Here is a 22,849-nt window from a genome sequence, read left to right as displayed (position 1 = left end):
GTCAGTCGCCCGGGGGGCAGATCCCAAATCGGCCCGTTAAAAACAGATACCCAACTGTCTCTGGGGGTTGTTATTGTAAAAAATTAAAAAGAAAAGCTTAAGCTCAGCTCGCTCCTTGCTGGACGCTCTCAGTCATTTAACATCATGATTGAACAGTACACTGAGATCAAGACTCAAGATTCCAAAGAACTTTAACATCTAAAAGCCTCAGAAACTGAAGCCAACTTCCTGGGAGCGTCATCAAGTCAGAACGAGGCCAACCAACCACTGAAGTGTATTCTCGTGACAACAACCTACCAAGCCGCCCATCAGCGCACGATCTTTTCTGAGCCGGGAAGGAAGAAACTCAACTGAAAGCAACGAAAGTTGAAGTAGAGCCTCCTTGAACCGGGAAAAGACTGAACTCGACCGAAAGCAAAGACAGTAAGACAAAATCTCCTGAATCTGCTGACCTGGTTGTATTTATCTTTTAAGAGTAAAGATAGAAGAGTTCCATGCATGTGTGATTTCCCTCAGGTTGAAAACGAGCATTAGAACCTAAAACTCTCTTCAGATCAAAACAATTCATTGCAACGAATGTGTGTGTTTGTTTACGTCTTTTGTTTCGTGTTGTTTAGTTTAATAAACTTTGATTCTATTAAGAAATCTCATGTCTGTTGCTATGTGATTTTCCAAGTCTGAAATTACTTGCCAAAAGATCGCGTTACCTGCGCTCATGAGCTTGATAACTAACTATTTGGTTTGTTTTATCGTTGGCCGCGAATAAGATAAACAAAATTGTTAAGAGATAACGTGCTGATTTTAATGCTTGCTGCTGGACAAGTTGTTAATAAGGTATCGTTAACCAGGTATAAGTTGGACATTCTGATTAATCTCAATTAATCATATAAATATCGAATCTTAAGAGTGATTCCCTAAAAGCTAAAATTAGAACAATGATTCTAAAGATTACTTACATGTGGGAGTCATCATATGTGCAGAACATTAATTTTCCCAAAGCATTAATTGTTCTGAATACTTCCTAAGATGACAAGAGAGCATGATCTAATCTTTGGATGGGCAAAGGACAAATTAAAAGCCTGTACAAGGTAGAGACAGCCTCCTCTCTGCCATATCAGAGCATTTCAATCACAGGGATACATGAGTAGAGGGAGCTGCATAACTGTCAGGCCCTGAAAAGAATCGATAGAGTGGTGTGTCCGAACGACAGGAAGCCCATTGCCTGATAACAGGTGGAATGAGAGAGGAAGTGAGAGAGGGATGGGAGGTTGCAGTATAATAGTGCAGGTGGTGGACGCTCACTAACTGAGAGCTGTTCTCTCAGATGACAGCTGAGTTAGTCACACCAGTGAACTCCAAAGAAAGAAAAATCATTCATAAGAGTCAGGATATCGATTTGGCTGGCATAAAAACTGGTTGGAAAGGCTCTGGAAATAATGACGAGGGAAGTGAGATGAACAGGATATGGCGATCTTCTCAAAGATCTTCAAGGTCTGTACACAAAGACAAATATTCAGTACAAAAAAATACATTTTAATCTGAATGAACGGCTGTTAATGTGTCTGTTGAGACTGTTCGTCAAATGGCCAGAGCCACTGCTGTTACATAAAATAACGACTTGGTAGCGCTCACAAAGTAGTTTATTTAGATTGAGTGAATAGCAGAGGAAGAATCCCAGAACTGGCTCTCTTGTTTCTGCACACTTTTATTTGATGTTATTAGATTAACACCAAACGAACACAAAAATCTAAACAGCTGTTTGAAAACATGCAAACACTGTTTGACTTCCTTTCTTCTCTGTGACAAATGGGTGTCAAAAACAGAAATTTATTTAACACTTTGTGTCACATAGTAACCAGGGTATTTCTGCTTTTCTAAAAGCGCCACCTACTGTCAGAGAGTGAATTTGTATTGTCATGCATCCCATCTGCTGTTTTTTTTTACACATTAGTATTTTAGGAGAATAAAAGAAAACAGGCCAAAACTCAAAACCATTCAGACTTACCACAGTCATAAGGAGCTTGTCAAACCACTGCAATTTAAGTTCGGCACGGGGCCACATGTCCGGTCTGAGGGCAGTCTTCACAAGGGTCACACAGCGACGGGACAGCAGTTCACCGGGGGAGCCTGCCACATTAGTGCTATCATTTACCTGCAGACACAGAGCAGGATTTAGATTGTGTAAGTATTAGTGGACACTCCAGTAAGATTCACAAAACGGGTATGAGACTGTTTGTTTGCTTGTTTGTGCTTAACGCCATGCCAGCTTCTGTGGCTATTTTTATGGATAACTACCTGGCAGGCAATGCGGATGAGGAAGTTGACCACAGTATCCGTGTGCTGTTTCTCCACAGGTTTGGTAAGTAGAGCCTCTGTGCCGGGCATCGACTGACTGCGGCCAAAGACCTGCGCATACAAACAGAAAACAGCCAATGTACTCAAACATGGCACAGTACATCAGGGTACAGAGCATGAGAGACTGATTACAGTGGTCACACTCAGGCTGCGGAGAGTGGTTTAAGGTTTCCTCACCGTGCCGACAGCACCAGCTGCAGTGCGAAATCTCTTTACATCTTGTACGGAGTCAGCGGACATTCCTCTCTTCATAGCACCAGAGACTCCACTCGTACCCTCGCCCACACTTCCTGGATCAGCTTCCGAATCAGGCTGAGAAAAGAAAAAAAATCATACACAATTAATTGCCGGGAATGTACAATAAATTTTAATTGCATGAAATTAATCACAGAAGATCGAAAACTGATTTTGCCATCTTATTTCCTGCCAACAAACCTGTTGGTCTTTGATTCTCTGGAGCTCCCATTTAATGACCACCTCAGCTAAGTCCACTGCCAACTTCCTCTGCTCGATAGTCACACTTGGGGTGAAGCCCAATCTCTGCATTGCACTGATCATGTGCTGAACCAGATGATGTCTTACTGGATAATATACCTGTAGGCAGAGAAACATACACTGAAGCAAACTCTAAAATGTTATATGACCTTCCAAACAAACTAATACCTAAGGCTGTACAATAAAAAATAGAATTATGTGAATACTGGATAATTATCCAGTAAAATTATCTTCAGTATAACTAGTGAGAGTTAGGCGACTTTACATACTCTGAAGTGCTGAACAATGAGGTGAAGTATGTGGACGAGCTGAGGAACTGTGTGGCCCTCCTCCACAATAATCTTGCGGGTCCAGTGAGTGAGCATCTGATGACCATCCTCCATCCGAGCAGGTACTGCAGGTGTGAGAATTGCCATGGCTTGCCGAACAATGGCACGTGCTTCCATGGTATGAGCCTTTAGCAAACTGTGGAAAACCTGCAGAGAACCGATAGAGACTTTTAACAGCATTTCACAGAAGGAAGAAGTTGACTACTGAAGTGAGTTCCCCAAAGACTAAACTTTGAGTAGCAAAAGCTCAGTGGTACTATTCTATTCTTTAAAATGTTGAGGTTAGTGAAGTATTTGAGTTTGAGAAATTGTATCTGCCAAAGGCCTGAAATCATATTTATTATATACATGTCATGTTATTTCCTTAATTAAAAAGAAATAGCCCTAAAGATTTGGTCTGTTGAACACATTTTAATTCCATCATGGCCCAAGCCAAAAAATTCTAGATAAACTGGCAGAAAATGAATCCCCTAATTTTAGTCTTTTTTTAATCTCAGCAATATATAGGCTCTAACGATTTTTAAATGGCTTACATAAAATTAGAAAACAGAAAAAAATTGCATTACCTTACCAGTGTAAAACTGACTTGCACTACAATTGAAAAGTTTTTTTAAAGAAATTAATACTTTTATTTAGAAAGGATGTATTCAATTTCTCAAACTGATATATGTAAAGACATTTAATTTCTAGATATATGAATTTAATGTATGAAGATTTCTATAAAAAAATAAATGCTGTTCTTTTGAATTGAATGAACTTGCTGTTCAAAGAATTCTGAAAAAAAGTATAAAGGTTTCCACAAAAATATTATGCAGCTAAACCTTTTTCAACATTAGTAATAATAAGAACCATTATTAATTGAGCATCAATTATAATTAACAATAGCTGAGAACTAAATCAGCACATTACAATGATTCCTTTGTAATAATGGGACACTGAAGACGAAAGAAATGGCTGCTGAAAATGCTGCCATTACAGGAATAAATATTTAAATTGTTGTTCAAACAAAATCTGAAAAAAAAAAGTCATAGTACTTTTGGCATCTGAAATTTTGGTGCATGCTTACCTGTAACACAATCTTTTTGTGAATGGCGAACTTGGCGATAATGTGAGCCAGCAAAAGGTGGCCGCTGTACTTGCAGGCTGGATCCACGCAGGTTTTGGGGAGCAGGCAAGGCCAAGCGAAGGTCATGAGACGCCTCAGCTTGCTGTTCCTGCTCTTGTTGTTGTCATGGATGTGATGAGGAGCATGCTCTACCAGCAGGGTTGAGAACTGAAGCAAGTAAATCCTCAATGAGTCGGCCAGATCTGCCTGCTTCTCAGGGTCAAGAACCTACAATAATGAGAAAAATGCGTTACAGGACACTAAACAATAGGGCTGTGAGGTACAGTGTCCTCCATAAGTATTGGAACAGTAAAGACAAAATTGCTCTGTTGGCTGTGAAGTCAAGACATTTGCAAATATGATTAAAAGATGAATATGAGACAAAACTACAGAATGTCACATTTTATTATTAGACGTTTCAACACATGTTTTACCAAATAAAAAGAACAGCACTTTTAGAGTTCATCCCACTCATTGATGTGAGCATAAGTATTGGGACAGTTGAACATAAGGCAGATATAAAAGATTAAAAGCTATTATTTAGTTGCAGATTCCTTGCGCACAATCACAGCAGTGAGTCTGTGACCCATCGACATCACCAGACTCTTGGTCTCATCCTTTGAAATGCTTTTCCCAGCCTTTAATGCAGCCAATTCCAATTGTTGCTTGTTTTGGGGAGTTTCTGCCTTTACTCTCCTCTCCAGCTGGTGAAATTCATGTTCAATCGCATTAAAATCTGGAGATTGACTTGGGGAATATAAGACTTTCCATTTCTTTGCCCTTATAAATTCCTTGACTGAACTGGCAGGGTGTTTTGGGTCATTATCCTGATGCAATATGAAGCACTTCCCAATGAATCTGGTGGCATTTTCTTGAATATTGGTAGGCAAGATGGTTTTGTACCCTTCCAAATTCATTCTGCTACTGTCATCATACATTAAGTCATCAGTAAAGTTGAGAGGGCCTGTTCCTGAGACAGCCATACATGCCCATGCCACGACACCACCTCCACCATGCTTTACAGATGAGGCTGTATGCTTGGGATTATTGCAGTTCCCTTTTTTTCTCAACATTTTTGCTTTCCCATCACTTAGATAAAGGTTCATCTTTGTCTCATCGGACCATAAACACAGTTCCAAAACTCTTCTGGCTCACATTTGTGCTTTTTTGCAAACTCTAATCTTGCCTTTCTATTTTTGGTGCTGGTCAGAGGTTTGCATCTTGCTGTGTAGCATCTGTAATTCTGTGTCAAAGTCTCCTGGGGACAGTAGATTGTCAGAGCATCACCCAGCTTTCTGGAAGTTGTTGGTGATTTTACAGACACGTCTTTTAGGGTTTATTTTCACAGCTTTTATGATTTGTCTGTCATCAACTACTGTTGTTTTCTCAGCCGATCAGGTCGTTGTTGGTGTCGCTGGTGGTTTCCAAACTCTTGATTTCTCCATGCCCTTTGTTTTTGCAAGAGCTCTAACGGACTTCCTCTTTTCTTTTAGCATCCAAATTGCTTGCTTTTCTCTCAAAGTCAGCTCCCTCATCTTCATCCTGGTTTGTGTGTGTCATCATCGAATGCAAGATTCAGAATGCAGAAGTAATGGATATATCATTACAATGAGCAGATAAAAGGTCCAGAGTTAATTTCAAGTGTGCTATTTGCATTTGGAATCTGTTGCTGTCAACGGTCAAGATGAGATCCAAAGAGCTGTCACTATCAGTGAAGCCAGCCATCATTAGGCTGAAAAAACAAAACAAACCCATCAGAGAGATAGCAAAAACATTAGGCGTGGCCAAAACAACTGTTTGGAACATTCTTAAAAAGAAGGTACGCACCGGTGAGCTCAGCAACACCAAAAGACCCGGAAGACCACGGAAAACAACTATGGTGGATGACCGAAGAATTCTTTCCCTGGTGAAGAAAACACCCTTCACAACAGTTGGCCAGATCAAGAACACTCTCCAGGAGGTAGGTGTATGTGTGTCAAAGTCAACAATCAAGAGAAGACTTCACCAGAGTGAATACAGAGGGTTCACCACAAGATGTAAAGATGTAAAGCCTCAAAAACAGGAAGGCCAGATTAGAGTTTGCCAAACGACATCTAAAAAAGCCTTCACAGTTCTGGAACAACATCCTATGGACAGATGAGACCAAGATCAACTTGTACCAGAGTGATGGGAAGAGAAGAGTATGGAGAAGGAAAGGAACTGCTCATGATCCTAAGCATACCACCTCATCAGTGAAGCATGGTGGTGGTAGTGTCATGGCGTGGGCATGTATGGCTGCCAGTGGAACTGGTTCTCTTGTATTTATTGATGAGGTGACTGCTGACAAAAGCAGCAGGATGAATTCTGAAGTGTTTCAGGCAATATTATCTGCTCATATTCAGCCAAATGCTTCAGAACTCACTGGACGGCGCTTCACAGTCCAGATGGACAATGACCCAAAGCATACTGCAAAAGCAACCAAAGAGTTTTTGAAGGGAAAGAAGTGGACTGTTATGCAATGGCCAAGTCAATCACCTGACCTGAATCCGATTGAGCATGCATTTCACTTGCTGAAGACAAAACTGAAGGGAAAATGCCCCAAGAACAAGCAGGAACTGCAGACTGTTGCAGTAGAGGCCTGACAGAGCATCACCAGGGATGAAACCCAGCGTCTGGTGATGTCTATGCGTTCCAGACTTCAGGCTGTAATTGACTGCAAAGGATTTGCAACCAAGTATTAAAAAGTGAAAGTTTGATTTATGATTATTATTCTGTCCCATTACTTTTGGTGCCTTATCAAGTGGGAGGCACATATGCAAACTGTTGTAATTCCTACACCGTTCACCTGATTTGGATGTAAATACCCTCAACTTAAATCTGACAGTATGCAGTTAAAGCACATCTTGTTCGTTTCATTTGAAATCCATTGTGGTGGTGTATAGAGCCAAACATTTTAGAATTGTGTCGATGTCCCAATATTTATGGACCTGACTGTAACTGATATGACATATTCCCTGCTTTTAATATCTGAAGAATTAATGCAACAGGACACAGCTGATTCCAATACTTATGCTCACAGCAGATAGAGGGATGAAACTCTAAAAGTGCTGAACTTCTTAGCTGGTAAAACATCTGTGTTGAATCACCCAATAATAAAATGTGACATTCTGTAGTTTTGTCTCATATTCATCTTTTAATTATATTTGTAAATATCTTGATTCCACAGCCAACAGAGAAATTTTGTCTTTACTGTTCCAATACTTTTGCAGGGCACTGTATATAAAAGACTTAAACTTGAACAGCCTCCTTTCCTGCTGGAGGTGTTGAAAACAAACCCGGGGAAAAAACGGGCTGTTTGGTTTGCTCTTTGCTATGATTAGCAGCAGGGGAGAGACAATCAATTTAAGTGTGAAATAAATGAAGGCTATTAACCTTCATTGCTCGGAAAACAAACACTATGACCTTTATTGTGGCCTTGACATTTCTGCCGGTGAAATAACAGCCAGAAGTCATCCTAGATGAACTGGTGACTCGATAAAAGACTGCTTATGGTGCTACTGGAGAGGGTTACCTTGGTGATGAAGACACTAGTGATGCTCTCAGGGTTGTCACCCTCTGGATTGGGCGGCCCCAACAGCTGCTCGCCTTCTCCTTTCTCAAAGCTGTATAGGAAGGCTGGGTTCAGGATGTGCTGCAACACCTGAAAAGTGGACACAAATATCATGCAAGTTACATTTATGTATTTACATTGAGAATATCAAAGAACTGGGAAGGTGTCTGTTTATCAAATTAACAGCATTGCGATTGTATGAGAAAAAATTATTTTGTTGCCTGTTATTCATCCCATAGGCCTTGGACTCCAAACTGACACCATTGCATAGATATATGATGTCGTTATAGCCAATATAAATAAATTGTATAAATATAAATGACACAAATATTATTATTATCATCATCATCATCATCACCACTAATAATTCTTATAATAGAAAGACATCTCAGAATAGCTTCCCCCTATGATGGGTAACCTGCTTCATGTATAACAAGAACTAAGGGCCACTGGAGTCTTCATTTGTGTGTATATTTAATCATATGCCAACATTTCTACTTATTGCTTTGTGTTAACTTTAATGAAAAAGGTTTACGGTGAGTGAATCTTTATAGTTTTTAAGCATGTTGTAATTTACTGAATTGACTGAATTTGCTTAAATGATCAAAACCATGGCTGCTTTGGCATAGATAAAGCCATTAAAAAGTGTGATGACAGAAGAGAGAGAAAAAAGGCACAACGTAGCACCTCAGATTTGGTTCATTTGTAAGTTAACTGATGTTAATCACCCTGATGATCATTATATTACTGTCACCGGCGAGTTGTGACCATGTTGTTAGATGCTCAAAATTCCTTCATACGTTAACTCTTATGTGTTGCATAATTAGCATCTTTGAACACTAATGGCTTTGTTTCTGCTCTACATTATTAATTTGAAAGAAAAATCAGAGATTAATAAGCATGTCAACTATGTACCACTTGGTAATTTAAGCTATTGAATAATACTAGCTTTGTATAAGACAATAGTTTGCCTAGTCAGACACAATGGTTGTGTTGTTTGCTAGCTGAAGTGTGCATCAGCATGTGGATTTATTCAAACATGGGGGCCGTGGAGCTGCAGGTGTTCCTTCATTATCCCTCGTCCTAATGAGCCCCTCTACCGTTCGCATAAGTGATGGATCACAACAAATCCTTTTCTACACGATCCATCATAGCTCAAACCGCTGCGGCTCCAGCTGCCTGAAAACATCACCTTAAACGTGTATTCTGTTAAGAGTGTGCAGCTGCTGAGCTCTCCTGGGGAATGTTTGGGATGCAACGTCTGTTTGGCTGTGAGGGGTGATTTTGCAGAGCAAGAGCAGCCTCAGCCATCAAAGCTGTGAAGACTATCTGCTGATACTCGGCTACCGTTTCTCAATGTCATCGTAGAGGGTGGCAATTTGAGGAGAACCTCCAGTTCATTTTAATAAACTGGCATTTGATCTCTTACTCAAACTTGATGGAATTCTTTCACATGAATAAGAATGAAGCGGGAATAAGAAACACAGCCTTGAATATCCAGATTGACCCGTTTACCGGTGGGTCCGTGCACTCCAGGTAGTGCTTGCCCACTAAAAACACCCCTCCACAGGTGTATGATCTATGTGATATGCTGCCATTTAAAACAACTGCACAATTTTTTTTTTCGTTTTGCCTCAGTGACAGTCAAAATGTCATCCAAAAAAGTTATCTAAACTACTGACGCACCTGAGCTAGCAGAAAAAGTTATTTGTGTTGAGTCCTGCTCCATCCTCTACTACGTTACCCATCTTCTCAAGGGCTGATTAAAGGCAAGCCCTCAGAATATGAGCAATGGCTATTAGAGTAATCTGCAGATAAATATTCATTAGTGTTCTTCAAAGACTTCGGTTGACTGTGAAGACATGCCTTTGAGAACCGAATGCGTCATGCACGACCAGTCCCTGTCGTCCTCCCCTCCTGGGCATACATATTCAGCAGGGGCTGGTTGTTAGCCGCATTAGATGGTCAACGTTAAGAGAGCGTGATGCTGTGCCACTCTTATAATGCTGACCATGGAGGTCTGTGTCATTGCATCAGTCACACTCTTGGTAGCTCTTAATCAAAAATGAGAGGTCACCACAAAGGCAAAATCCATGGGAGTTTCTTCTTAACATGTTAATATTCATAAACAGATGTACAAATGGTATAACCTCACCTTTGCCTTGAGCTCATCATTGAAGTGTGGGTCATTGAACTCCACGAAGCGGAAGAAGAGTGCTCGTTTGTGTGTGATGCTGTAGTTCTTTGGGATCTCCTCCTCCATGTATTCCTTCAGGAAGGTCATGTTGCACAGGAAGCGACCAGTGAAGGCTCTCAGAAGCTGAAAGAGTAGCTCAATCTCAGAGTAGTTGCGTCTGAAAGAAAAATTACAACTTCAGTATAAAAACTTAGAGTAGAGCCCTGTTCACACCAAGAACGATAACTATAAAGATAACGTCTGTTTGTTCTAAGCACACGCTCATTTGCCACTTTAAATTATCGAGATCATTATAGCAGGATTGATTCAATGGGTGTCAATGTGATTGGGTGTCAATGTTTATAGTTCATCAGCTGGAAAAAATCCTTCTGAAAGCGATTCCAACGATATCATTCCTCTGTACCTTTATCGTTATAGTTGTGGTGTGGAGTCTGCTATTCTTTAATATTGAGAGCGATTTTTATAACTATATCTTTATATAGCTTGGTTTGGTTTATAGCTTGGTTTGAACAGGGCTTAAAAATTCATTTTCCAAGCTATTAACAACATTTAAATTAGTGAAGTGTGTAATTTCTGCACCACCAAACAGAAAACACTTACTTGCAGTAGCTAAGCAGACAATATGCTAGTAGTTTGGGCTCTTTCCAGTTGGTAGCAGCCATGTTGTCTTTGCGATGGCGTTCCTGGAAGGCCTCGCTGACCCACACGCGCCTGAGCTGACTCACTAAAGAATGCTGACCCGCCAACCAGCCTTCATCATTTTTCACAATGATGCTTATGATCTGAGGGAGTTTATTATTGCTCATTAATATTCAACTCCACAAACAAGCACATTACATCAAATCTAACAGTAAACGGTTCAGTTAAGAGAGTGTTTGGCCCACCTTGATGGCCTGGAATTGCAGGTCAAGGCGGGCAGTGCTGGTGGAAGGAGACCCAGGTCTCACAGTTGTTGCAGGCCCAGCTGGAACCAGCAGAGGGACAAATCGATTTGGGTTAGAAGCCAAGACATCTCGAAGTGGCTTGGCATCTTTGTGCTTCAGGAAACTCTGCAAATGAGAAAAATTGAAAAAGGTTGAAGAAAAAGCAACATTCATGTATGATAACATAACATTCAAGATATAATGGCAAGGAATTTTTAAACAAAGACACATATAGTATGAGGTATGGAAAAAAACAAAAAACAAACCATGAACATGCGGCTCCACTGTGGGTCATTGAGAGTGGCCTCCATCATGAAAAGCTCCACTGTTTGAGATGGATGACGCGTTAGGAACTTGATCAATGGCTCTCTAAAGGGACTGCCGGCCTGTGGAGTAACAACATGCAAATTGTATAAAACCACAATATTCGTATTGTATAAAATATCCTTCAAATTAGTTGAAAATACTTTTAATACTTTTTTAAAATGTAACTGATTCTTGTGCAAAGTCAAATTTTTAGCAGCCATTACTCACGTCTTCATTGTCACATAATCCTTCAAAAATCATTCTTATTTGCTGATTTAGTTCTCAAGAAACAATTTGTATTATTGTCAAAGTTGAAAACACTTGCTCAGCTTAATATTTTTGTGGAAATGGTGATTTTTTTTTTTTTTGGGATGAACATTTTTTCAAACAAACGTATTTTTGATCATTTAATGCATCCTTGCTGAAAAGTATGAATTTCTTTAAATAAAAAAATATATATTGATCCCAAACTTTTTAACAGTAGTTTATGTGTCTATATAATGTGTATATGTTTGTGTTTATATAAAGTATAATAAACAATGTTTGACGCTTTAAAATTGATCATTCATATATATATATATATATATATATATATATATATATATATGTGTGTGTGTGTGTGTGTGTGTGTGTAACGTCTACTCAGTGATTTACAAATCTGCCACATTAGTCTAATTTCAATGCAGGCTGAGAAAAATACTAATAGGTATTTATATTAAATTTCATTTGACACCACTTGTCAATCTTGTACCTCTATGAGCATCGCCCTTTCCGTTTTCATGACCACTTCCAGCAGAGGTTTCACCAATGTCTGTGGAGCAGCTGGTATCAGGTGGAAGAGGTTTATAATGGCCGAACAGATCCTCATTTCCTGCAGAAGTGCATGAAGGAATGTATAACAGTGACTGTTAGTGATAACCAGCAATGGAAAACCAATTGTACTTCCTGTAATATATAATCAACAGTGACAAGTTGAGGAACATCTGTGGGAAAGTCAGAGTGGCAGGCTGGTTCCTGAAAACATCATAGATCCACGAGATATCATACGGTAGCAGGATTGAGAGGGACCACTTCAGAAATGTGAAACGTAAAGGTCAAACACAACACCACAGACACAGAGATACGGTTACAAAGACTCCATTAGCACAGAGTAACCACGAGCACAATGAGAGCGGAGCCAGTGAAGACCCCACAGCAGGCCGCCATCTCACCTCTACACCCTCCATGGCAGGCTGCGCCAGAACAGGAGACAACAAACAATCAGCAAAGCAGTGTGGGTAATGAGTGCTGTATGGATTGAGGAGATGGGTTCATGTGAATGGCGGTGTGTGTGATTCTGTGCAAAGCAATCCTTCTTCTAGGTTGCACACTTGTTGCAAAGGCCAAAAAAAAGAAGCCTTTTCTGAATTGAAACGGGCAGCATTTCAGCTGGACTCCATCCACAGATCCAATGATTTTCAGCATATAAACTGAAGGTGAGAGAAATCGTGTGTGGGAATACACAGTACTGATTAATTAGCATGGAGGGCATACACAAATATGAGTGTTAGGACCATAAGTGATGCATAACTGCAAAATCGATGATTGTTACTAAACATTTAAATGCAATATTTTAATAATGATCTTGACAAACAAGTAATGCACACAATGCTTTGTATTGTATAAAAAATATTTTGCATAAAAAAAACCTAATCACTATTAGGATCAAATTTTTTGCATTGAGATTTTCAGGATAATTCAGCAGATTTTACTTGTGTTTTAGGTATCAGAGCATTTTAATGAGAATGAGTACAGTATTGGGCCCAATAATGATGCCAGTATTAATAACGGTGCATCCCTAACAATATCAAAACTTGCATTTATTTTAAGTTAAATGAACATTATGTCATACATATCACAAATCCAATATTTTAGTCATCCTAAAAGCATATTTTTTAATGATTTTTTTTCCAGGGGTAAAACATGACTCATTTTTGTGATAAAAAATTCTGTTTGTACAGAATGGCACAGAGAACAAGGCACAGTCTGCATTATCCCTGACTGCATCTTCGCACTATATTTGGAACACTGTTAAGATATTTTTACACTGAGAAAATATTGAAATACAAGCACCGAAGAACAAACCTAATACAGAAGCAGCATCCCACCATGGGTTTATCTGAGTATATGCTCTCATGAAGGATAAATCTGTACGCTCTCCCTGAACTGACCTTCTTTTTCTCTGTATGACTAAACTAATCTTCTGGAACTAGCATTCTGAATGCCCCCCACCCTTCCAACCCTGAACCCGACTGACCCCGCCTCATTGTCATGTATGGCTGGTCATTCTGTCATTGTTGTAAGAATATTAAGAACCGCAGGAACAGAGGGCCAATTTGCATGTAATTATAATACATTTTAGAGAAAAGCAGGGCATGAACAAGACAGAAAGAATGGCAGCTCGTTTTGAAGCATGGAAACAGAAAGGCTTTCTCCCCTTCTCACCTTTTCTTACTCTACAAGGTTATCTGTCCAACAAGATAACGAGGATCCAGAACTCTGTGGCTCGTTACTTAGGCCTGGGGGTGGATGGCGCCTAATTAATCATTGATTGTAATATGGCCACTCACAGAGTCTGAGTGGGGCGATCTGGGCTGGAGGAGGGAGTCCAGTCCAGAGCGCTCATCTCAGCTCTATGTATCTACAGACCCCTTCTGCTCATTGACACATAACGAGGCTGCCGCCCTTGTGAAGTACAACAAATAATTCAACAGATATTAAAACAAGCTTATACTCACACTGCCATCACTACGCTGGCCTCCTTTATGCGTGATCACCACCACTTCCATCCATTTACGCAGATGTTGCTACAAGAGCAGAAGAAACACTTGTGTCTGTGCTCTTGGTCACAGAATTTATATACTGTCTAATATATATAAATATTCGGTTCGGCTCGATACGATACGACACACTGGTGTCACGGTCCGGTACCTTTTCTATATGAGGGGGGCGGGGTAATAGGTTCCGTCGCAATGTTGGAAATATTTCAGTTTTAAACCATGAAGGCAAGCCAATGGATATCACACAAGCAACGTGCAAACTTTGCGCAAGAGTTATGCCGGTGAACATCTTGATCTCAGTCAATTCACTACGCAGAAAGTGAAAGTAAAAACGGAATGAAGTAAAGACGGAGCTTCGGCATCTGACGCCACATATTCTCTCAGAGACAACAAGAGACTAATCTACTTCAACATATGCTGAAATATATAGCAAACTGTTTTAATTTATTGCCTTAAATATTTCTCTTGTGGCCCGTAGGCTACATAGTGAAAAATTGTATGTTATTTTGTGTTTTATTCGTATTTTGTGTTCAAACATGTTTTTGAAAGTCAGTGCTTGAAACAGGCTTTTTATTTCATTGATTTTTATTGATGACTGCAGTGTTAATAGCCCATTTTAATTATAGGCCTATAATTCATTATATAATCGACTTGTTTAAAAAACAATAATAATAATTTGAGGAGTCTAAATAGCCTAATCTTTTGTTACTCTTGCAGCGCTTCAGTTATGTGGTAATTATTGCAGGGCAAATTAATTGTAATTTAAATGTAATAATAAAAGTAACTTCATATTAATAATAATAATAATAATAATAATATGCCTAATAAAAATAAGAATGTAACAGGCCTACGTTAAATGAAAATGCCAAATCCTCTTAATATTGCCAATAATCAATGTTTTTGACAGTATCTCTGGTTATGGTCGATAAAAGATTATCGACTTTCGACGCAAGGGGAGGACATCACGAGGCAGACAGCACGTTGCCTGTTACGTCATTTGGGCTGCCTTGTTGAGCGCAGTGGCACTGAGAAAATTATATTTCACACACTTCACACAGCTCTTTTATTTTCCAAATGTAATCTGATTAGTCCAATGAATCGTTCAGTTTGTAATGCGTACCGAATGAATGAGACCGAACCGAAAGCCTCGTACCTAAAATAAATAAATATATAAATAAATATATATATATATATATATATATATATATATATATATATATATATATATATATATATATATATATATATATATAAGCAAGGATGCTTTAAATTGATCAAAAGTGATTATAAAGATATTTACGTTACAAAAGATTTCTATTTCAGATATATGCTGTTCTTCTGAACTTTCTATTCATAAAAAAAAAACTGAAAATTCTACTGAGCTGTTTTTATCATAATAAAAATAAAAGTTTTTGAGCAGAATAGCAAATCATAATATTAGAATGATTTCTGAAAGATCATATGACTGGAGTAATGATGCTAAAAATTAAGCTTTGAAATTACAGGAATAAATTACATTTTAAAATATATTCATATACAAAACAGTTATTTTAAATAGTACAAATATTTCACTTTTTTTTTTGCTGTACTTTGGATCGAATAAATGCAGACTTGGTGAGCAGAAGAGCCTTCTTTAAAAAAAAAAAAACATTAAAAATCGTAATGTTCAAAAACATTTGACTGGTAGAATATACATAAAATAAAATAATTATTTTAGAATAATTTTTTTGATATTTCTTGTTATATTTAAATATATTAAAACATAAAAACATAATCTTCAGTGTTTACGTCATCCTTCAGAAATCATTCTAATAATCTGAGTTGGTGTTTAAGAAAAAGATTCTTAACATCATCAATGGTGATTTGTCCTTACCATCATTTGGTCACAGAATTTGTCATTGAAGGAGTTGGGGAAGAGACGAGTGACAGATGTCAGTCTGTTGACCACATTGAGCGTCAGACTGCGATAGTCTCCGAGCATCATCAGTAGGGGCCGCATGTGTGTATGGATCTGATCCACCTCGATAGTAGCCCCCTCTAAGAACTGAGAAACACATTTGAACATGAATACATTCTCAGACTTCAAAGCATATATATAGCCATTAAACAGCCCATGAGAGCTTAATAGAGACAGCTGCTTTTACATGCCCTACAAGGAAGACTACAAGATAATAGCATCTTAAAACCCTGTTTTTCACTACTGTCCTGTCAATTCACAGGAGCAGAAAAACTCTAAACCTAGCGCAAAAAGAAAGGCCACGCCAGCCTTTCGCAATGAGACGATGCATCACGGCCAAATTCATTTTCCTCTCAGCCGGTTTCACTCCATCCTGTATTGATCTTTTCAGGCAGGACTCATTAGAGGCAGCAGGACAGAGGAAGAGTGTGCGGAAGAGACTGTGAGATAGGAGAAAGGAAATGAGGCTTGTGGAGGAAGAGGGCTGACCTTTCTCATGCAGGCCTCTCCGGCCTCCTGGAGCTCACTGTTAGTGGAGTTGAGAGCCTTGAAGAGGGCAGCAATGATCTTCTCTCGGGATTGGGGAAGGTAGTTACAGGCCGCCAAGGCATCTGAACAGACACAAACGGAAGGGTTAAACAGAAAAATTATAAAGACGTAAACTCAGGCACTAATATTCAGTACACATTTTTTTATTTTCTTCCAGTCATGCGGCAGACACCAAAAACATTTACATTTATCAGTTTGTGACAGTGTCAAACAACAGGTCGCTGTTCTAAAACCTAGTGAGCAGCCTATGTAGGCAGCATGATAAGGAATCCCAAACACTTCAAACAGAAAAATCAGCCAGGCAGCTCACTAGGTTTTAGAAGAGAGCCTATATGTGACCCTGGACCACAAAACCGGTTCTTAAGTCGCTGGGGTATATTTGTAGAAATAGCCAAAAATACACTGCAAAATACACTGGGTCAAAATTATCGATTTTTCTTTTATGCCAAAAATCATTAGGACATAAAGTAAAGATCATGTTCCATGAAGATATTTAGTAAATTTATTACCGTAAATATATCAAAACTTAATTTTTGATAAGTAATATGCATTGCTAATAACTTCATTTGGACAACTTTAAAGGCGATTTTCTCAATATTTAGATTTTTTTGCACCCTCAGATTCTAGATATTCAAATAGTTGTATCTCGGCCAAATATTGTCTAATCCTAACAAACCATACATCAATGGAAAGCTTATTTATTCAACTTGCATATGGTGTATAAATCACAATTTAGAAAAATTTACACTTAAGACTGGTTTTGTGGTCCATGGTCACATATATAGTTTCTTGTATATGTATGAATAAAAAGTAGCACATACTGAGAGCAGCAATGCGCAGCGGCACCAGTGAAGGAAGGCTTTTATAACAGGGCAGCTTCATCAAAGCAGCATCCTCAGCTTCACACAGGTTCAGCAACTGTGTCAAATCAGAGATACTGGAGCTCAGAGAAGAAGCACACAGTGTATCAACACATTGGTGATTTCATATTACCCACTTAAAAGCAGAAAGTTTCAGACTGACCTCTGTGTAAAAGACTTTGTGCTCCACGACATTGAGGTCCATGGTGAAGAGGCGGGGCTGTAGTGTGGTGCAGAAGGTGTTGCCCTCCATAAGGCCGATCTGAGCGTTGGCGGGCTGATGTCGCAGAAGGTGTTTCTTTGGAGGAACCATGTCCTGCAGCACCTGGAGAAAATAAGGAGAGTTTTAAACTTTCCCTGAACAGAGGAAGGAAGCTGACTGACCTAATGTTCCTTCCTTGCAAGAGTTAACAAAAATAATTGTTTGATAGCCCTGGGCTTGTGTTGATAGAGTTGATGGAATGGTCACTTGGCCAGTGTAGCATTATCTAAATAAAATATAAGTGTGTTTTAAAGTAAACAATTGTTTTTCTGTGAAATATTGTGGCCATGAATTGTTCTGATTTAAGTCAAAATAATATTGAGCAGGCTAACAGATTATGTTAAACAAAAAAATGCTTGTCAAATTGAAGTTAAATTGGAATGGTATATTTATTCTTGCAAAACCTAGTTATTTAAATATAAAAATGTAAAACAATTGTAAAATGTAAATAAATGTAAAACAAATTAAAACACTGATATTTAATTTGAATTCAATAGAAAAAAAAAAAGTTGTGAATAGTTTTATTTTAGCAAAGAAAATTTTTAAATAAATATAAATGTAATATTAATTTTAAATAATTTTTATTAGAAAAGAAAACAAATGAAATATACATGAATGAAAACTTCATAAATAAATAAAAAATAAAAACAATTCTAGCAATATGTTTTTAAAAATATAAATGTATCATTTTAAATAGTGAGGCCAGGTAAAATGTTGGCAGGGCAAGTAAAAATCTGACCGGGTCAGCAAAGAAAGCTGCCACATTTCTTATCGCATCAAAAAAAATACCACACTCACTTCTTTATGAGGCTCCATGATGATGGTTACGCTCTTGCCTGTGACTTGAGCCAGCACCTGCAGGGAGTGCATGGCCTGCTTGCGGACAGTGGAATTGGGGGAGGTGACTTCCCGTACCAGGTCATGAGTCACCAAATGAAAAGATTTATCCTGGGCAGACAGCAGCTCCTCAGTCTTCTCCTCATCCTTTAGAGGAGTGGCACAGCGTATCAACAACTGTTCCAGCGTGGTCTTTGCCATTGCAACTGCGCCATTAGACACCTGTGAGAGCCATCATGGGATACAGAAGTTCATGTAGTTAACCCCAACATCAATGATTTCTAATAACATTAGAAAGTGTTTGTACCTCTCCTGTGAGGTCCATCATGACAAAGAGCAGAGCTTTGAGGAAGGTCAGCTGGTTCTGCAACACCCAGATCAGAGGAAGCCTCTCCATCAGGAACTTAATGGACACCACTCCACCCAGCTTAGCATACCAGGCCTGCTCATAGCAGCACGCACACAGCCGCTCCACAATGTAGGAGAACAACGGCAGCTGACACGCCTGAAGAAAGAACAAGATTGAGTTTCAAAAAACCTTTCACGTGGAATCTATCTATTAAAGAAAAAAAGTTTATGGGAAGACAAATTTCAAGAGAAGTCCTCACCCTTTCCTTGGAGCCCAGGATAATGCTGGCAACATCAAAGATGACAGCAAGTGCCACTTCCCCAATCTTGCAAAGCTCCTTCTCCTCATAGGCCATGCAGATGGCGATTGCATCGATCAGCACGAGAGGGTCCATTCCTTTGGAGCCGTTCTCTTCACTGTGAAACATAGCCGTGCTGGGCTGGCTGCCAGACTGGTAGCATGGCAGCAAGAAGGGACCTAGGGCAGAAAATTGAGTTATGTGATGATCTGAGTGCATTACATCGTTGCTGCTAAGCAAAAACTCATGAAATATTTTAAATAGGATGTGCTAAGAGCCAAGAAATGGCTCTTCTTTTCTATGTCTCTGCTGCCAATAGAAAGTTACTCTTTGAGGGTGTTGGGACACTTAAGTATATTTCACTAGCTAAAATAATAATATTTTTTATGGTACAATAGTAATATTACTAGAGTAAAAAATTTTACTTTTTTATTTTATTTAATTTTTTTCAAAGAATTTTGCATCCTTATGCAGACTCAAATGTAGAGGAAAGATTTCCTGAGTCATAGGTCAAGGAACAGACAACTATAGTCAATCCTCACATCCATTATTTTCCGTACAGTTGAGGTCATAAATTCTATTCATTATATTCAATCAAGAAAATGAGTGGAAAAATAACAGTAGTGCATTGGCTCTAGATAACTTACTAATATTAAATAACTACCAATCTCAGCACAGTTAAAGGGTTAGTTCACTCACATTGTGGTACTCTCATGAATGTGCAAAGACAGACACGGAGTGTGTTTTCGTAGCTTCATAAAACTGCGGTTGAACCACTGATTTCACATGGACTATTTTATTGATGTCCTTACTACCTGTCTGGGCCTTGAACGTGGTAGTTCCATTTCGGATTATACAGGGTCAAAAAGCGCTCGGATTTCATCAAAAATATCTTAATTTGTGTTCCGAAGATGGATGAAGGTCTTGCGGGTTTGGAACGAAATGAGGCTGAGCAATTAGTAACAGAATTTTAATTTTTGGGTGAACTATCCCTTTAACCTAAATCTCTGTTTACAGTAAACATTGCGTGGGTGAACACTTCAAGTCAAGAACTTCAATATAGATGACATTAGCAAAGAGGCAGAAAGATTCCTCACCGCACTGCTGAGCCACTGCCACCATAGTGTAATGGCGGATCAAACTGGCGACGAAAGGCAGAGCGCTGGGCCTGAGATCCTTGATGACCGCAGACATGAACGCCCCCGTCAGGGCCTGCTCGAACGTCCTGCGTGCCGGGGTGTCCTGGGCTTTGTACCGGTGGGAGATGATCACGTTAGGGATCCACTTCTCTCTGAAGCTGTTGAAAACCAGCAAAGGGATTTAGCTCATAATTCGGATCGCATCCATGAACTCGCTCCATTACATGCGCCTCAGGTTGAATAACCCAATCAGGTGATTTTATTTGATTACAGAGTATAAAAGGCTTTTTGTGTTTGGACAGCTGAGCCCCATGAGAGTCTGGCTTTGTGTCTGGCTGACATTTTGTCTCATGTTTGGTTATTTATCCCAGCTGATAGCAGCACAGTGATGGAGTGAGAGTTTTATCCTTCCTCAAGCCTGTGTTCTATAATGCCAAAGCCGGTCGCAGTGGTGATGGATCGCTCCATTTCATTATCGCTATTTAAAAGGCTTGGCTTAGGGAAAGGACTGAGCCAAAGAGAGCGGTCAGATTAATTCAAATTCATAACGCTGCCACTTGAATGGAACTCAATTATCCGGCCTGGCATTTGCGATATTAAGAGGGCATTCCGCCTTCTGAAAAAGACCCCTTTCATGATGACCAGCGCAGTGTGCCACACTGAAAGAGGGAGAGAGGATGTCATGAATTTGTCTTGACATCTGACAGCGGCAGCAGCTCTGCTCCCATATAACTGACACTCGGTTATTTCGGAAGGGGCCCGTATGACTGGCTTTTGGGGTAAACCGATAAAGTACAGTCAATTAGCCTCGGTGTGGAGATCAATTACTCTGTTATGTGGCCCTCCTGCCCAGCCAGTAGAAACGGATCTGAGTAATTAGCCCTTTGAACACTGTAGACAGTGGCGGCCAGGCTGGATGAGGCCCAGAGGAGCTGCAAACATAGCAAAAACAGTGAAAAATTCAGAGGCAGGTTTCAGCCTCACAACCCACAGGAAAAGGGCTGCAACTAATAGTTATTTGAAAAACTAATGACCTGTCAATTATTCCCCCGATTAATAAGGTTCTTAAAAAGCCAAATGTATTTTCTGTATTTTTAACATATATAAATGAAGGTCTTTTAAAATACCCTGTGGATGCATCTATGTAGGCTATGCTGCACTATATATTAAGTGCAAAAAAGTAAATCTAAACTGCCTTAAAATTTAAAAATAAAATCACTAAATAGGAAAACTAAGCAGTTTTCAACTCCACATTAATTTTATAAATAAAACATTTTCCCGTTTTAGATAACTTTCAAGCACTTTTCCAACAGCAGCTCAGGCTATGTCCTGTATTTCAGACTGGCGGATGTTTTCTGTGTACAATGCGCATATAATGCGACTGATTGATAATCAGATTTGTTTTAGATTTCAGGTCATTTATAGATTTTACGAATATGTAAGTAGTTGTCACATCCCTACTCAAGAACTTGAGCTGTCAGTGTCATGCCTTTCACACCAAATGTAAAAAATAGTTTTTTTAATATGAAAAATATGGTTTCATATTGAGCTATTTACACAAGTGCCAGTGCATGACACCTTAAGTGGATGTCTTACTTAGGATGGGCGAGGAGCTGATAAAGGGCGTGCTTGTTGTCCTCCAGGCTGGTCATGGCAACCAGGAAGCATTTGATCACCTCCCAGGCCTGCCGTCTGTAATAGGGCTCAGTATTGGCACTCTTCAGGCAATCCAGTGCAGTCTCTATGGCCTAGATGCATAACGAGAACAATGTTAAAAGTTACTTAAAAAATAAAATTAAACCGCTTAATGCCTCACATTAACAACCCAAAAATGAGTTAAAGTGATAAAAACCTCATCAAAAAATTGGATATGATTGCATGCCTCACACATCATTTTTATTCAAGTTATGTTGCACACTTATACGACACTAATCTTCCCCTCTTGAGTGAAATTTTCTGTGATGACACTTAAAGACCCATCATACATTAAAACATTCTGCAGTGATTAGATGCCTCTTAAACTCTTAAATTATAAAGAGACAAGCTAAAGTGGCAAGACACGTCGAGGGAGAAGATGAGCTAATTAGTAAGATTCAAGGATAGAGAAGGCAGCTCACCACAGAAAGGGCTGTCTGAATGAATTATCGCCGAAGACAGCGTGACCACTGACAGCCACACAGGTCATTTCAAGACAGAAAACCCCAAACTGGCTCTTAATACTTATGTGCTCTTGGAAAAGGTGAAATAAATGGCACACGGGCTGAGAAAAAGAGGGTCGTACCTGGCAGTACAGCACTGTTTTACAATTCCTCAGGGTCCTGAGCTGTTCCTGCCTTGTTGAAACATTATTATAAATGGCACATAACCTTATACACATGTTCTATTCCCAAGAGGTCCCTCCACACGTCATTTTTCAAAAGCTCAAGGCCTCTACAGCGGAGGCCTGGCCCCTAAAAATGTGTGTGTGTTCCATATACAGT

At 39.3% G+C, this 22,849-nt stretch overlaps 1 protein-coding gene across 2 annotated transcripts in view; it reads right to left on the bottom strand.

The window, feature by feature from the left end:
* The window catches only part of trrap (transformation/transcription domain-associated protein), a 90,640-nt gene that overhangs the window by 49,931 nt on the left and 17,860 nt on the right, over positions 1-22,849 (bottom strand). For both annotated transcript variants that reach the window (XM_079397713.1, XM_079397714.1), the window contains exons 21-42: positions 21,966-22,117; positions 20,328-20,527; positions 19,192-19,409; positions 18,891-19,088; positions 18,545-18,805; positions 17,648-17,809; positions 17,446-17,542; positions 16,565-16,686; positions 15,992-16,162; positions 14,077-14,145; positions 12,051-12,170; positions 11,260-11,379; positions 10,955-11,119; positions 10,671-10,852; positions 10,029-10,227; positions 7,835-7,963; positions 4,246-4,512; positions 3,120-3,326; positions 2,791-2,949; positions 2,533-2,667; positions 2,296-2,406; positions 2,006-2,152 (exon numbers count right to left, since the gene is read on the bottom strand). In XM_079397713.1, the coding sequence (XP_079253839.1) occupies positions 2,006-2,152; positions 2,296-2,406; positions 2,533-2,667; positions 2,791-2,949; positions 3,120-3,326; positions 4,246-4,512; positions 7,835-7,963; positions 10,029-10,227; positions 10,671-10,852; positions 10,955-11,119; positions 11,260-11,379; positions 12,051-12,170; positions 14,077-14,145; positions 15,992-16,162; positions 16,565-16,686; positions 17,446-17,542; positions 17,648-17,809; positions 18,545-18,805; positions 18,891-19,088; positions 19,192-19,409; positions 20,328-20,527; positions 21,966-22,117 (3,591 nt within the window). The remainder of the gene's footprint in view (positions 1-2,005; positions 2,153-2,295; positions 2,407-2,532; positions 2,668-2,790; positions 2,950-3,119; positions 3,327-4,245; positions 4,513-7,834; positions 7,964-10,028; positions 10,228-10,670; positions 10,853-10,954; positions 11,120-11,259; positions 11,380-12,050; positions 12,171-14,076; positions 14,146-15,991; positions 16,163-16,564; positions 16,687-17,445; positions 17,543-17,647; positions 17,810-18,544; positions 18,806-18,890; positions 19,089-19,191; positions 19,410-20,327; positions 20,528-21,965; positions 22,118-22,849) is intronic.

The sequence above is a fragment of the Barbus barbus genome (genome assembly GCF_936440315.1).
Source record: "Barbus barbus genome assembly, chromosome: 38".
NCBI lineage: Eukaryota > Metazoa > Chordata > Actinopteri > Cypriniformes > Cyprinidae > Barbus > Barbus barbus.
This window is presented reverse-complemented; position numbering and strand designations above follow the sequence as displayed.